Source organism: Pituophis catenifer, unplaced genomic scaffold (assembly GCF_029215685.1).
Source record: "Pituophis catenifer annectens isolate HBS135680 unplaced genomic scaffold, rPitCat1.0.hap2 SCAF_2, whole genome shotgun sequence".
Lineage (NCBI taxonomy): Eukaryota > Metazoa > Chordata > Lepidosauria > Squamata > Colubridae > Pituophis > Pituophis catenifer.
In genome coordinates, this window is record NW_027256882.1 from 123,266,762 (window position 1) to 123,284,081 (window position 17,320).

Here is a 17,320-nt window from a genome sequence, read left to right on the forward strand (position 1 = left end):
AGTCTGGTGAGTGTCTCTAGGCCACTGTCCTGGATAAAACCCAGGGCAGCCAGGAATACATCAGTGAGATGGCACCTCAAGATTAACTGCTGGGAGAATGCCCGAGGCAGTAGCAGACATGGGAGAAATACAAGTAGAGGTAATGCCATGCCAAGACAAGACTCTATATGGGATGTACTATCAACAGATAGCTGAAGTGGCAGACATTGGGAAATCATGCCAGTGGCTAGAAAGGGCTGGACTAAAAGACAGCACTGAGGCACTATTCATAGTAGCATAAGAACAGGCACTAATCATTAGATCCTAGAAGCAGGGGCTTATCCTGAGAAAGGACCCGAGATATTATATAGAAAGGTCTCAATCCATCACACAATGGCAGGGTGTAAGATGTAGGCAGGAATAACACATTGAATGGCACAATTAAGTAATGACATTCTGTATAGAAACATCTGTACAGTATATGGGTTAGACCAGAGGTGTCAAACTGGCGGCCTGTGGAACGGATGCGTCATGCGCAGGCCACACCACTCCAGCTCCATGAAGGGGAAAAACATTGTGATATGTCAAGTAACAGCAATTGTGATGTCACCAGTTTGACACCTGTGGGCTAGACCTTCCCAAGATGGATGGATGGATGGATGGATGGATGGATGGATAAGTAGGTAGATAACAGACAGACATCCCACTACACCATACCATACCAACCAAGAGGAAAAAATATTCCTCTTGGTTTAACAAGAAAATAAAGCAATGTGATTTAAAATGAGTGCCTAATATATTTTACAAATTCTTCACCTTTGTCAAAATATGTGATTTATTAAATATTTCAGTAAACCTCATTTCATTAGTGGCCATATGAAACAAGTGAGTTTCTTGTACGACGGAATTCTCCAATCTTTTTGAGTAACAGTACAAGACTTATGTCCAACTGTTTTTAAGTAACTTTCTAGATATGTAAGTTTTCTTCTCTGTTTGTCAATAATATTTTTAGATGCCTAACAATTTTTAGGCAACCATTTAAGGCTTTGGTCTTTCCTGTGAATATTTTCCCTCTCTTTTCTGCCTACCTTTTAGTATTTGTGCAGGTATATAAATAATGTTTCTTAAATTGTTTAGTTTGCACATTGCTCAGAAACTATTACATGGAATCTGTGTACAATATAAATTAATAAAGTATAACATTTTCAAGACCTGTAAAATTGATTTATCAAAATGTATTTTCTTATAATAAATATACCTTTTATTAATCATTGGAATTAAAAAATACAACTGATAAATTGTTCATTTTTATTCTATAGAGGGCACGTCGTCATGGCAGCATCATGTGACATAGTGGGATTTTCCTCTCCTTTTTCCCCCCAAATTGGGTATGGCCAGCACGTGACGCATCCGGCCCGCAGGTTGGAAGTTTGACAGCTGTGCTACAGAGGGATATTTTATTCTATAAAAGGATATTCTATTATATTCTTTTGCTGCAAAAGACTAACATGGGTACCTCTCTGCAGTTTGAAAATAATTCAGATCGTCTTTTATACAAAGACCGAAAAAATAATGATTTGGAATTTTCTCATACAAAAGAAAAACTACACCTTTAAATAATATCTAAAAGTAGAATCTAATTGTTTTGCTAATAGAATGATTTTCATCTGCAGTACATGTATTCCTTGATGTACAACCATTCATTTAGTGACCAAAGTTACAATGGCATTGAAAAAAGTGGTTTATAATAATTTTTCACACTTGCAATCATAGCAGTGTCCCCATAATCACATTATCAAAATTCAGACAGTTGACAACTGGCATGCATTTATGATGGCTGCAGTGTCTTGGGGTCATGTGATCACCTTTTGCAACCCTCCGACATGCAAAAAGTCATTGAGGAAGCCAGAATTACATAACAGCCATGTTACTAATTTAACAACTGCAGTGTTTCACTTAACAACTGGTAAGAAAGGTCATAAAACAGGGCAAAACTCAATAGCTGTCTTGCTTAGTAACAGAAATTTTGGGCTCAAATTGCGGTCATAAGTCGAGGACTATCTTTATATTGAGAGACGATCCTCTGTAGTTTTCACAACCCACCCAACTACTGTGAAGAGTCTGGGAAGAAGAGTCATTATCTTTTGCATGCAAACTTCTGTTTTCAGAAAACTTGATTCCCCCCCCCCCCAAGCCTCTATCTTTAATTGTGTAATTTGTTTGAGAAAGGGACTTTAGTCTTTAGAGAGAAGTAATTTATACATGAATGGTTATATAATTATAATTATTTGAGTAATAAAAATCAGATTATTGTTAGGGGAGAATGAAATCCTATGACCTTGAATTCAATAGGAATTCTGAATAGATGGGTATAAAACCCATTTCCTTGTGTCATCTGGAATACACTTTCAGAGAATAACACTTTTATCCCAGTAAACGACTGCCTTACATAGCACAAATGATTCTGCTCTTTTTCCATTTGTAAAAGTGTAATTTATTTAGATCAAAATATGCAATAATATGAAAACCACAGAAACTATTGATTGTAAATGAAACACCACATGGTCTAACACAGGGTCAATTATTTCATAATAAAATTTGTAATACAGAATGAGAGGAAATAACTATTTTCAACATAAGAAAATTATAATTTCTTATAGATCAAAACATTGAATCAAGTACTGAATTATACCATCACAATGTGTTATACCAGTGACTTGACTAATAACATCGCAGCTGCAATTTTCAAGATCTTTTTATGTCTAAATTTAAGTACAGAAGAACATTGGTAGGGTCAAGACAGCTATTGGGTAATAGAAACCTATCTACAACAGGATAATTAACAACTGCTCTTTAGTTGCTGAACGTTGTACCCATAAAACATTATGGGTACAACATAATTAAAAGATCTCAAATTTCAAGAACCATAGTCCAAACAAACCCAGCATAATGTGCTAGTCACAAGTGATAGTGCTTTGGCATACACCAACAATAGAGCAAAAAATAACAGAACAGACACTATCTAGATTATATTTGTGTATATTATATTTAAAATAATAAATATAAAATGTCGACTGGCGGCCCCCAGGGGGAGAGCCTTTTCTGTGAGGGCACCCACCATCTGGAACGAGCTCCCCCCAGAGATACAGAAGATTCCGGATCTGCGCACTTTCCGCCGTGCCCTCAAAACATTCCTGTTTCAGCAGGCCGGCCTGGCCTAACTTTCCCTTTATATTGCTTTTTGATTTTATTTTAAACTGGGATGTCTTGAATTATCTAGGACCAGAATGTTTAGTATATTTTAATTGGTTTTTTTTATTATTAACGTTTGTATTACATGTATTTTTATCGTTCGCTGTTCACCGCCCTGAGTCCCTTAGGAATAGGGCGGTATATAAATTTAATAAATAAATAAATAAATAAATAAAATGATATGAAATATAGAAAACGGAAAAATATGACATTAAAATACAGTATAATAAATATTTGATCATATAGTTTTATCAGTCATCTATATTCAAATGCAAATACAACTAGAGCGCCTTGCCTAACCTTGAAAGAGTAAGCACAGTAATACTGCCACCAAGTGACTTCTCAGAGACAGTTTTCTTCAGTAGATCAGTGATGGTATTGAAACAAAAATATATGTTTTATTTTGCTTTTCATTTTGTCAATCTACAGTACATGCCTACCTTGAAATTATCGGAAGAGAAAATGCAATGCTTGGAGCTTTTTTCAGAGTAATTTGTTCCGATGTGAAAACTACTTCCAGATGGGTTCAAATAATTAAGGATGAGTCCACTGAGTATCCCAAAAAGAAGAATGTAAGGATCAGAAGTTCCATCTGTGCTGCAACTGACACTACAAAATGAATTATTATATAAAATATATACTGTATAGTATATACCAGTGATGGCTAACCTTTTCTGGACCAAGTGCCCGAAGTGCCCTAACCCCTAAAATGCACCCCGGCCTCAGTGCATGCGTGCCGGCCCCATGCATGCGCACACACCCCGCCCCCCTACACATGCACCACAGAGACCCGAAAATCAGTTGTCTGGCGTGAGGCGTGCATGCATGTGTGCCAGAGCTGAACTGGGGGGGACAGCTCGTGTGCCCACAGAGAGGTCACTGCGTGCCACCTCTGGCACACGTGCCATAGGTTTGCCATCATGGGTATATACTGTATATCATATTCTGAGCATTAGCATAGCAATAGCACTTAGACTTATATGTTGTTTCATAGTGCTTTACAGCTCTTTCTAAGCGGTTTACAGAGTCAGTATATTGAGAGTGGGTTTATTAACATACCCCTCAAACTAAATTTGTACATTCATAGAAATTATGCTGAGATCATCTTCTACATGTATTGAGCTTCACATTTCCACAACACAGCACGTTTATCAGAATTTGGGGAACTGATTAACATCTGATTTAAAAGACAGACCTTCAACCAGGTAACAGTTTCCCAGTCCAACTGACCAAGTACTCTATTGAACATGCTGTCATGTTCAATTATTTTTCCAGTGAAGCAAAAAGCAGCTGTAGGAATATACTAATGCAGACAAATAATGCAAGAAGGCAGACTAGTTATATGACTCTCAAATGAGTTGCTGTTCACAATTAAAACAACATAACTGCCCAGATTAAATCAGCATTCCCAACAATCAGAAAAAAGACTTGACAAGGCTCCCCAGGCACTCTAAACCTTAGTCGGAACAGAGCCAGATCTTAAGGGACTTCCAAAACTCTTGGACCGTGGAAGCCATGTATCTCCAATGGGTTATTGTTCCAAATTGAAACACAGATAATATGCTTGCTTGGTCCCAAACCATTTCCTTGGTCACCCAACAACATTATAAGATTTAAATGAGAGGATTCTGCTTGAAAGTACTGGACAGGCAGAAACAACTGGAGACAGATGGTCCCTCAAATAAATAAATACCATAAAGGGTTGAATAGATAACAACTAACATCTTGAATTGTAACTGGAAGGCAACTGTAGCCAATGTGGTTTGTGGAGCAGCCATGACACACGGGAATAAGAGGAAGCACCTATTGCTACTTGTGCTCCTGGACCAGCTGGAGTTTCCAGAGAAGCTTAACGGTAGCATCGTATAGAGCACATTGCAATAGTCCAGTCTTGAGATGACTAGAGTATTAGTGACCCTCTGAAGGGTGCACTCTTGGGTGTATCTGTTGCACATGACAAATCAAGCAGGGTCCAGTTCTTTATGGGGATTGCATACTAGTCTCGAATGGAGAAGTACAACCACATCAGTATTTTGCTAATTAATGCTCTTCGTGTTCTTCCCTGAAGCTGTGTACTAAACTGTACCCTGTACTTCAGTTCCTATACTTAGCAAGATACAGTGCTAAGAAATGCAATATATCTTATGCGTTCTGTATTCTGTTCATACTGGTAGGCATTTCTAATAAGAGTGGAAAGTAAAAATTAATTTGAGCACTGATTTTTTTTCTTGCCAGTAAGTTTTGTTTGATTTATATTAGAATGTTAATGCTGTTGCTTTAGCTAATGTACATACATACAATATGCTATTAAATGTTTTAATTTAATAAACTAATTTTCTAAATATATTTTTAAACATTAAAATATGATTATATATGGTATTTCTGTCAAAATATCAATATGTCATTACATTGGCCAATTAAAATGAGACACAAACAGAATTATGTTTTTAAATCACTGCTTTCACATCAAGCCTAGACAGCTAATTATACATTAATAATACAGGATAGCATGATGTTTCACCTAATATTTATTAACTAATTTTCAAGATGACAGTGTTTCCTAAGTTCACCTTAGGAAGATATATTATTATTATTATTATTATTATATTATTATTATTATTATTAATAATAATAATAATAATAATAATAATAATAATAATAATAATAATAATAATAATATTTATAAAAATGTAAAGTCACTGTTGCCAATTTTTTAGCTGGTATTGGCCTGAATTTGCACTGAGTTCTTCCCAAGAATCTATAATATACCAGCATAATATATATGCAGATCCAAGTAGATCACTTTTTGACAGATGGACATTTTGTCAAAGTGCAGATTTTTTAATATCATACCATCTAAGGCTTTTTTGGTATGGCACCCAGTGTCCCAATAATCACAGACCACCATTGTCAGTTTATGCAATAGTATTTCAAATTTTATATTATTTACTTTTATATTATTTAAAACAATTAGCCACTTTTATATTATTGCTGCTGTCTTTGAAACATTTACTAATTCAAAGGAATGTCCCGAACAATTGCAAATTTCAGTGCATCGGTTTAACTATTGTCTTCTCCATACGTGATTGATGCGATTACCCCACCCCCAGGGTTCTTTTTCAGTATTTACAAACACTCCGACTAGATCACTGCCTAGCTACTGAGGAGGATGATGTCATCTGAAAAAGCACATGTCTTGTTGCAGCATGGAGGCTTGTTAATTCCTTCCGGGACAGGCCTCTATTAAAAACACCGATTGAACATGAAACAATGGAGATAGTAATCTGATAGTCTATATATGTTACTGATTATTATTCAGCGCATCAAAACGATGTGATTTTGTTAATCGGCTATTGCTGCTCTGCACGTTATGACCTCCATAAGCAGTTTAGAGCATTATGGGAAGCATGGTTTGTAAACCAACTGCAGACATTTGTGTTGGATTAAATAACAGGCAAGGATTTCTTCAAATGACTGGATTGGAATTTGCCAGCATTGGTAGGTGTGGAATTAAGTATTTAGTCCAGAACATTATGAAAGAAACACTATAAACTATATATTTTATTACAAAGGGTTTAAATATGGTGTTCAGAAAAGCACATTCCAGATGAAGTAAAATCTTATATTTTTAAAAGAATTTTATTCAAAATATTTCAAATATGTCTGTCAAACATGATGGAAAAAAAATTATTTTCATGGTGATGAGCAACTTATTGTAGCAGTCCTAGTGACACGCAGTACCCGGGCAACCATTACCATTTAAATTATGGAACAGATAAAGATTTGACCATGTGCAACATTTCATCAGCAGGTATATAGTCATTATATGCCTGCCCCCTCCAAAACCCACCCTACCCTTAGTGCAGCTTGCAGAGTTTGTTTTGAACTTTTGTTTTATCCAGAAACTTTGTATTGCATCTCTTAATTGAATTAAGGCACTTAATGTGTTCTGCTTCAATTCAGAGAAAATATGTGACTTCAGATGCAAAGGTGCTTTTCAAAGGGCAACTGGACTTTCTTTGGACTGGACTCTTGAGGACATTTCGCTTTTCATCCAAGAAGCTTCTTCAGTTCTGAAGAAGTCCACTTCTGAACTGAAGAACCTTCTTGGATGAAAAGCAAAACTTTTTCAAGGAAAAAACAAAAAAAATCCAGTTGCATTTTGAAAAGCACTTTTGGGACAATCATGACCTCGATGACTGAGAATCTCCATAGACATGTGACTTCAAGTATCTTCAGTGAACCAGTACACCTGAGTTCATTGATACTCTATTGTGAATTCTTAGTACAGTAAAAACAACCTCTGAAGTGCAGTATATGTCTTAGGAGGAAAAAAGTTATTTTAGAACAAGGTTGCTTTGGTATTGTAGCGTGCAATTTATTTTCCTGCCATTGTTCAGCAAATTAATTTATTAAGTAATTAATTGATATTTGGAATTTCAGATGATTGCCCTGCTTTCTATCACAATAATGCTTTTAGAATGAACTTAGGATACTTTAAAACAATTTTAAAACTTATTTACATACAGATGCTACTATCAAAACTTAATATTTGCTCATTTGCTTCCAGACTAATGGAAGGTTGGCAGTAAATCAGTATAACAAAGACGTGTCTTAGAATGCATAAATCCCTAAATATTAATAAAGGAAATAGGTAATTAAATATTTATCTATTTATGTATTTAAAACTTATATGGCTGCTCATCTTATACACCATAATCCTGGGTAGTTCAAAAAACAATAAAAATATCAAAACATGAAACCTTAATAAAAATTGCTAATACCTCAATACCTCAACATTCTGTATTATTAGGCTCCATCCTCAACATGTCCCAATGCTAGCAATTTAAATTTAGCAAAATACCACCATCACTGAAATCCATCTGCTACTCAAATCTTATTACAGTGCTGCAAATCGTGTTGACAAGTGCCAACATTACGTAATTGCCTTTCTGAATATTCCCATTTTCTTCAAAAAAGATAAAATGGAGCTTGTAAACAAAAAGGTATAATTCCACTCTGAATTGAAATTTCAATCTACTGGAATCCAGGGCAAAGATCTAAAACAGGAATTTTCAAACTTTCAGGATGAAATGCCCATAAGTTATTATAAAAGTATCTGTTCTCAGAGCTAGTTACCACATTGAGGTAGATCCAGTCAGAAAATAGAGTCCACAATGACTATTGTACTGGAGCTCCACCTTATTGTATGGGATATAACAACTGAATCTTGAAAAGTTATTTTTAAAGTTTTCCCCTGCCTCCTCTATTGTATGCAGAATCAAGGCAGGTTTTTTTTTAGTCTCTGACACTCCCTACTTCCCCAGGGCAGAGATGTTATTTATTGTCTATTTTATCTGCTAATGGCTGTTGCTTACATAGTCAACTTTATCTCTGTTTTCCTCTACAGTTTCTTACTGAACCCTATCAAGTCACAGCAGAAGTCTTGGGTTCTGTGGAACACAGTTTAAAGTAGCCTGATCTAAAACAAAGAATAACAAATCCTATTTGCCTTTTCTAAAATAGATTCTATTTCCATCACATAAAATATGTTTCTTTCAGCTACATAGCAAACACTGATTATCAGTGGTTGTAAATAAATTACTTGAGGATAATTCACTGTAAAATGTCAGGAAACAAACATTTAAGTCTTCATTAATAGACATAAAATATACAAATGAGTCTTGTAATTAAACATAATTTTAAAGTTCAATATAAAACACTACTATTAAATTTAATACTATAACATTCAGAAAATAGTTTATTAACTGGGATAGTGTTTAACAAATATATCTCATTGAGCTTGAACAAATACGTAGCCTCCAACTAGTTCTGTCCTCAGTTTGAAACATCTTCTCTCACTTAACCACAAAGCTCTTGTGTATGGGTTACAGCAGTTGGTATTTTTCAGCTCATTTTAGATCATGATTTGTTATGAAAAAATATTGTAATAGGACAGCCCTGTTAGTCTATTGGAGCAAAAATCTGAAGTCTTCACCTTGATGAATGAGATTTAGCTCCATGGCCTTCTCTTCATCATAGCAATCATGTCAGAATCATACAGTTGGAAGGGATCTTGGAGGACTTCTACTCCAGTTAAAGTTAAAGTCTGGTGGCATCTTTTCTAACAAACACATTATATTAAATGGCATTGCTCAAAAAAGATAAAGGAAATTAGCCCTCACTGTCCTTTGTAAGCACAGATACTAAAACTGAAGCTCAAATATTTTAGCCGCCTAATGAGAAGAGAGGATTGGTTGGAAAAGACCCTGATGTTAAGAAAAATTGAAGGCAAAAGGATAAGAAGACAGCAGAGGATGAGATGGTTAGATAGTGTCATTGATGCAATGAACATGAATTTGGGCAAATTTGGGAGACAGTGGAGGACGGAGGGATCTGGCATACTACGATCTTTGAGTTTGTGAAGAGCTGGACACGACTGAACATCATCTTTTCAGAAAAAGTGCTCTGATATTTTGCTGTGAAGATAAATGAGGGAAAATTCTTTCCATGGTTCCTTTCTTAGATTCATAGAATAGTAGACTATAAACATAAATGAAATAAATGTAGTTGACCAAATCAAAGGACCAGACGATTTTCTCCCCACCTCTTCCCCTTTCTCCATCACACAAATCAACCTGCTCTTTACTATCAAAGGTCTTTCTATGGATCCATCCTTCCAAAACAAACCAAGTATAGGATCTGCTGTGCTTTGGTTCCTGCTTTTGCTTCAAGATACTGTCTTGAAATCAACTATAATATTTTCAATACTATTTTCAGACTTTCTTTTTAAAATTAATATTCAAGCATATGAATAGGTATACTGTGCATGAAAGGTGTATACTGTTCAGAGGGAATTAAAAATTTAAAAGTGCATGTTAAGGGCTAATGGTTAAAATACTATACAAAATATGTAAGAAAATTTCATACAAAAAATGTGAACATGACAATATATATATGTCAATACATGCAGTTAATTTTTTTAGCTTAAAGATGCAGAAAACTTTATGGATTAGTTTAAGTACCTCAGTATCTGTTCTATGTTCTGTGACAGTAACAGCGAGTGTATTTGAAGCAGTCAGTGTCAGTTGAGAAAGACTCAAAACTTCTTTTTGCAGTAAATAGCATCCTTTTACATTAATGCTAAATGTTAAAAAGGAATACTTGCATAAGCAGCTTTCTCCTTAGTGTGGTATACAGTATGAAAATGATTGCTACAGTTACCATACAGTACATCCTAATATTATAGGAGAAAATCAGTATTATATATCTGAAAAAAGCAAAATGAGGAGTGTTGATTCTTTTTGCTTAAGCAACTGAGAATCTACTTCCTCTGTCATGAGATAATGCATATGTGTATCTATAGAGGAATGAACCGAGAGCATTACATTAAGAAGTTTTTAAATTCCTTACAATTCATTTATGGAGTTTTCCAGCCTTTTTAAGGCTAGTTCTTGCCGAAATAAGTTTTTGCTACGGTATTAACAGTAGTAACCGCTTCTACCACCGTCCCACTCCAAATAATTACAAATCCAATCCATAGTTTCATTCCATCTCGTTGCCTGCCTGTCTCCAGTGCGGGCACAATCTACCCTCGTTGCCTTGCGTCGATCCCGGTGACGCTTGTGAGTGGTGGACACCGAAAAGCTCCAAAGAGCGTGCAGCACGCTCATTGGCTAAGCCGGCAGCCTGTCTAGTGGAAGGGAGAATAGCGTGAGTGTGGGTTGCACGGTAGCGCTCTGCCGCTGTGTCTGTCGGAGTCTGGGGACGACCCGGCGGGCGGTGTGGGGAATCGGGGAGGGGGGGAGGGCGCGCACGCGCGCGGGGGGGGGAAACAGAGGGGGGGGCCCTTCGGTCCCGCGCGCTGCCTCGGCCAAGATGGCGGCGGGGACGGCATCGGCGGCCGTGGCCCGGTTAGAGGGCCGCGAGTTCGAATACCTCATGAAAAAGCGCTCAGTAACCATCGGCCGCAACTCCTCGCAGGGCTCGGTGGACGTAAGCATGGGCCACTCCAGTTTCATCTCCCGGCGGCACCTGGAGATTTTCACTGCCCCGCCCGCTCAGGCCCAGGCCCCTGCCAACAGCGGTAGCGGCCCCGCCTCGACCCTCACCGGCGACGGGACCGGGACTCAGTCGACGCCTGTTGCCGCCAGTCCTTCGTCTGGCAGTGGTGATTTCTACCTGCGTTGCCTGGGCAAGAACGGCGTCTTCGTGGACGGAGTGTTCCAGCGCCGGGGGGCGCCACCGTTGCAGCTGCCCCGCGTGTGAGTGTGAGGCGGAGGGAGGGAAGGAGGGACTGCCGGCGAGTTTAAGTGTGTGTGTGTGTGGGGTGGATTGAGACACGCGTTCCGGCCAGGATCTTTCTCTTTGCCCGCCGGTCGCCGCTCCCGCGTTCCCGGCGTGTTCGTCGGGTGGGCGTGAGAGGCGAGCTCAAGGCGTTTAAGATTCTCCGGGGTCCTCCAAAGCCGGAGGACCCCGCTCGTGGAAGAGGGAGCCTCGTTGTAGTGGCGGCAGCACCCGCACAAGGAGGCTTGAAGGGTGTCCGCCGCAGCAGCAGCAGCAGCACATGAGCACCGCTTCTTCGCTCAAGCTGGCCTAGACATGGCGCTTAGTTGCTCTCTGTTTTGTCCAGTTATGGGATCACAAGCGATTTATTGTGTGGGAAGCAAGTCCTGTTGGGTTTAAAAAAAAATTAGTTTCCCGTCATGGGTGCAATTATGGATAAATACTCCCCCCCCCCCATTACCTAGACTTGGGCTTCCAAGTTGTCTTCCAGACGGCACACATGATGCACCCACTCTGCTGTACTTTTCGAGGGGAGAGTATGAGAGGCCTGGTGTTTTCAAGAGAAAAACGCAGATGTACTTTCAGTATTCAAACAAGTATCTCCACACCGAGGGTTTAACTTGTGGCTAAAAAGATTGTGGGTTTTAATTTAAAAAGAAATAAGGAATAAGAAACAAGAAAAGGCGAGTGGGTTTAGAAAAGGGGCTGCTTTTGAAGGCTTTCTGTGGGTGAGAAAATATTTGTAGATGGTTAGTCTTAAAATAGAAAAGGCATTTTGCAAATGCAGCAAGGACAATAAGTACACCTTGCTTATTAAAAGTTGATTAGTGAAGTGTTTATTCATGGTGTCATATTACTTGTGTAGCTCAATGTGTTACTTGACTTTTGTAACTTATGCAGGGAATGTCATTTATTGGAAAAGCCAGATATTCTGTTTTGTTTTAATTTGGATTAAGTTAAAACAGATTAATAGGCAGAAATTAGAGCCTCTCACTGTTTTGCATACTTTACAGTTGGAAAAAAAGCATATCTTACAGTATTGCAATAAGGGATAATACTGTAATGTAAAAAAATTACAAATTCAGTCATTCAGTGACAAACGAGTTAAATCTCAATGTTATAACTTTAAATGTGTTTTTACTACTGTTCAGATTTATCAGAGTTACTCTGACTAGATAGCTTTGAGAAAAAAATGTTCTTCTTGTGTGATTTTTGGACTCTCCTGTGTAGCTGTTTTGAACAACTTCTCCATTAAATCCTGTTGCCTTACAGATAACTCTGTGCAAAAGTCTTTTATTATTGGAGTGTATCTATTCCAAAGTAAGGCATAGTATGAAACAAACTATTATATGATTATCTTTGATTATTATGTGTCCTATTGCACATAATATCTCACAGAATGAAATATTAATTTGTTCATTTGTCTTTCCACCCATTCCAAATTTGAAAACCTTATTCTTGCTTGCAAGAAAACCTCCCCACAAAAGTGTACAATTATAAAATCTATTTACCTGCTGAATGTTGGGATATTGATAATATGTTCCTGCACTGCAATTTTTTTTGAAATATGGTTTTGGATAATTTAACCATTGTTTTGTTCACATATATCTTCTTTAAATATTATTGTTAGCTAAAGACATAGTTGCTAATTTATGATATGCAGTTCTATTCAAAGTAAAGCTGATGCTTTGGAAGTATCAAATTTGATTTGAAGGTAAACCTTATAATTTCAATAGACATTTCTTGTACTTACATTTATAATCCATGTTTGTTACCTCAATATTACCCAAAAGAAATCCTTCTGGATTTATGACAGTTCTCCAAATGAAAATTAAGCAGAAAAAAAATCATTTGTCTCTATCACTGTATTCTAGTGAACTTAAGACAATTCTTCCATTTAAAGATGAATTATTTGGGAGAAAAAATTAATATACATATTAACATAGAATGTTTGTGGATTGGCATTTTTTTCAATTGTTGATGACTGTCAAATAACATAAGTAGCACGATACCTTTCATAATAAAGAATCCTAATCTTGATTAATTTTAAGAAGAAGGCTTAGGTAATTTTGAGATCTTCTTACTTAGGTACTTGAAATTCCATTCACTTAAGATCTTTGCCAAGATTTCATCTCTCATGTTTATTTGCACTTTGAAAATGCCCTGTTTAACAGTTTACACATACTACATTCAGATTTAATAGGGCTTAATACCATTAATATATTTATTTGGAAAATATGTAAAAGCCATACTGATTTTAATTTATTCAGAAAAATAGAATGCAGAAATAACATCGGAATATATCACATGTAAGAGCCAGTAAATGAAAATATATATGATTTAATTGAAAAGTTCGTTCGTTCTCTCTCTCTCTCTCTCTCTCTCTCTCTCTCTCTCTCTCTCTCTCTCTCTCTCCCTCCCTCCCTCCCTCTGTGAGTTTGTATGCATGCATATATACACACATGTCATTATCAAATGATTTTTAATCTTCCATGTGATGGAAAGTAATGTCTTGAAATATAGAACATGGAGTTAAACTTGTTCTGTAGATAATAAAAGTTAAAATAATTATGTTAAGCCATAAGCTATTTTTGAAAGGCGTATTTTCCATATGAAAAATCTTGTGAAATTGTGAATCAGAGTAGTGATTTGTACCGGTATATGCCATTTTTATTCATTATAAGATATTTATACTAACATAGATTATAGTCAGTTGCTTTATCTTAAATAAGCTTTTTACTCCTTTTCACGTAGTTTTTAAATTTTCTTATTTAACAGTGTGAATTAAGAACTTTATGTTGGTATAGCAATTGGATTTTCAGTGATTAAAATAATAGCAAGATTTGTTTTGAAATAAAGGCTACTAAGTAGTGGTTAAAATGTGGAGCTTGATCTGCCACAATTTTTGTAGAATTCTACAACTGAGGTTATCAGTGGGGTATGAGAATAGTATGCAGTTTTTGTAAATTGAAAACTTTCAAATTGCAGCTGTTCAACCTGTGATGTTTCATCTTGAGCAAACATTTGGCTTGTTAACAAATCCCTAATTAGCAAAGTGGGTTTAACTGGTACTCTTACTTAAAAAGATTGGGATTGGTAATTCTAGTTAGTACTTAACAATATTCAGATGAGGTCTCAAAATCCAGAGATTTAAAAATATAAATGTTTTAAGCTGTTTCCCCCCATTTTCAGCTATGACATTGGTTGTTTTTTTTTCAGTTTACAGAGATAAGGGCTTGTAATATCTAGCATTGCAAAAACTGTAAATAATTTTGAGTTGTTTTAAAAATAAGCGCTGATTATCCAGTAATGTCTTACATTAGATTTCTCTGCCCTTTTTTAAAAAAAAATTATTTTGTGCTTGTCACAACTTAGAAATCACAGCAAAGTAACTATATGCAAGACTCCTTAGCTAAATTATTAACCTCAAAAATTTGTACAGGTAGTCCTCAATTTGAAATCACTCACTTAGCGACCATTTAAGTTACGCTGGACTCCCCCTAGGCTATTTATGACTACGATTCAAACTTATAATGGCCAATGGCCACCCACAGTTACATGATCATATTTTGAATGCTTGGCATCTGGCTCGAATTTACGAGCCCACAAAAAGAGTCATAAAATCAGATGTGGTCGACTGCTTAATGATCAGCATGACTTATAACTGTAATTCTATGCTCAATTATAGTAGTAAGTCAAGGATTCCCTGTATATACAGAGTTAGGTTTTAACCAAGTAAAAATGCCTGCTTTACAGACCACAATCAGACAAGTAATTGATTGAAAATCCTGGACATTATTACCGTTCTTCATCTAAAATGAAACTATCCGTATACTGTATTTCAAGGAAATAGTTCTTGGTTGAAATATAAAGAATGTTTGCCTGCAGAGTGCAATATGTTTATTAGAATAAAAGGTTTTTTGCTCCTGGGCAACTAAGGACCACTTTCCGCCATTTTTTTTATTGTTGCAAGGAAAACGATGTTGACTAATAATGTAGTGCACCATTAGAAAACCTTAACTGTACACTTTGGAATTTTCTACTTTTGATTTCAAGGAATGATTCCTTTCTTCCACCTTCAGTTTCTTTTTTATCCAGATCCTATCTTAAATAGAAGCTTGCCTGATATCAGCTTTGTGATCTTTTCAGTACAAGTAGTACTCAATTTACAGCCATTCATTTAGAGACTGATTGAATTCACAACAGCATTGAAAAAAGTGGTTTAAGACTGGTTTTCATACTTACGACCATTTGCAGTATGTAACTGATATGACAGTTACCCTCTTCCTGGTCATGTGATTTCCATTTGTAACCTTCCCTGCCAGCTTTTGACAAGCAAAGTCAATGGAGGAATCCATATTTGCTTAATGACTACATGATTCACTTAATGGTTTAACAATGATGGCAGAAAGGTTGTAAAATGGGATAAAAATCAGTTAAAGAACTGCCTTTCTTAGCAACAAATTGTGGGCTCAGTTGTTGTCATATGTTAGGGACTACCTGTACTAATTTAAAAAGATTTTTCAGACTAAATACTGTGTAAATATCTTGATGATTTATATTTTAAAGATATATCCATCCATGCTAAGAGAAAAGAAATTGAAATGATATTTGGTTTAAGGATTTTAAGATTTAGATAATGGGTTTCAAGACATTTTTAATTAGGTAGAATTTATGGCAATAGTGGTATAGAATATTAAGTTGTATTATTTGGAAATTAAGATTTGAAGTAAAATAATAGAAATGTAATTGATTTGTGTAAATTAATATAAACTAGATATTTTTTTTCTGTTTCTTTTTTTTTTTTTAAAGATGGTAACTAATGGGGATTTGGAAAAAACTTCTGTTAAAGAGAAATTAGTAATTGTACCTACTTAGGACTGGATCAATGGCTCGTTCTGAAAAGATGTATGTGTGTTTTTCAAAAAATAAAAAATCTGTTTAAAAAAAAAGAGAAAATGCCCTTTTTTGACTGCTGCAAATAAAAATTAGTAAGATGCACCTGAATATCCTCTGGTGATCATAGCAATGTTTGGGTGCTAATACCAAAACTGATGCTACATGATCATTTGCTATTGAATAATGCACTTGTTTCAATTTCAAGACCTCAGGTAAAAGTTGCTCCCAAGAGATGTATTATAGTAATTAGAAGGTAAGATCATTACAAGTAGTTCTCACTTAGCAACCACAGTTGGGTTCAAAAATTCCATCACTAAGCGATGCTGTAGTTAAGCAAAACATCCCATGACTATGACTTGCACTTTTGCTGTCAGCTTCTTCATTGATTCTGCTTTTCAAAAGCTGATTGTGAAGTTCTCGGTGATCATGTGACCATGGGATGCGAACACAGATATAAATGCTTGAAATTGCCCGAATTTGAAATTGCCTGAATGATAATCTAATCATGTGGCCGCAAGGACACTGTGATGGTCAAAAATTCAAGGACTGGTCATAAAGTTACTATACTTTTTTTCACACTGCTGTAACTTTGAACAATTGCTAAACGGCAGTTAAGTGGGATCTACCTCTAATGCATTTGATTAAGCTTTGTCCCCTTTATCATGGTACTAATTTAGCCAACCAGTATTAGTGATGATTTACTGAATTCTCCCAAGCTGTATACCTGCTGCTTTTGAGGGAGAGTAGACTCCATCCAAATCAAATGAATAAATGTTGTTTTTTTGTCTTTTTTTAGGAATAGTAAGAGAAGATTATTGTCTTGCCAGGATTAAATCTAAGGTACTGGTCTTGAACAAGACACTGAAATAAGATTTATAAAGGCATTATAATTCAGATCAGTACA

At 36.2% G+C, this 17,320-nt stretch overlaps 1 protein-coding gene across 1 annotated transcript in view; it reads left to right on the forward strand.

Annotated features, from left to right (window-relative positions):
• The first annotated feature begins 11,093 nt into the window (after positions 1 to 11,093).
• The window catches only part of FOXK2 (forkhead box K2), a 58,262-nt gene continuing 52,035 nt past the window's right edge, over positions 11,094 to 17,320 (forward strand). The window contains exon 1 of the mRNA XM_070937439.1: positions 11,094 to 11,495. Within this exon, the coding sequence (XP_070793540.1) occupies positions 11,110 to 11,495 (386 nt within the window). The 5' untranslated portion in view covers positions 11,094 to 11,109. The remainder of the gene's footprint in view (positions 11,496 to 17,320) is intronic.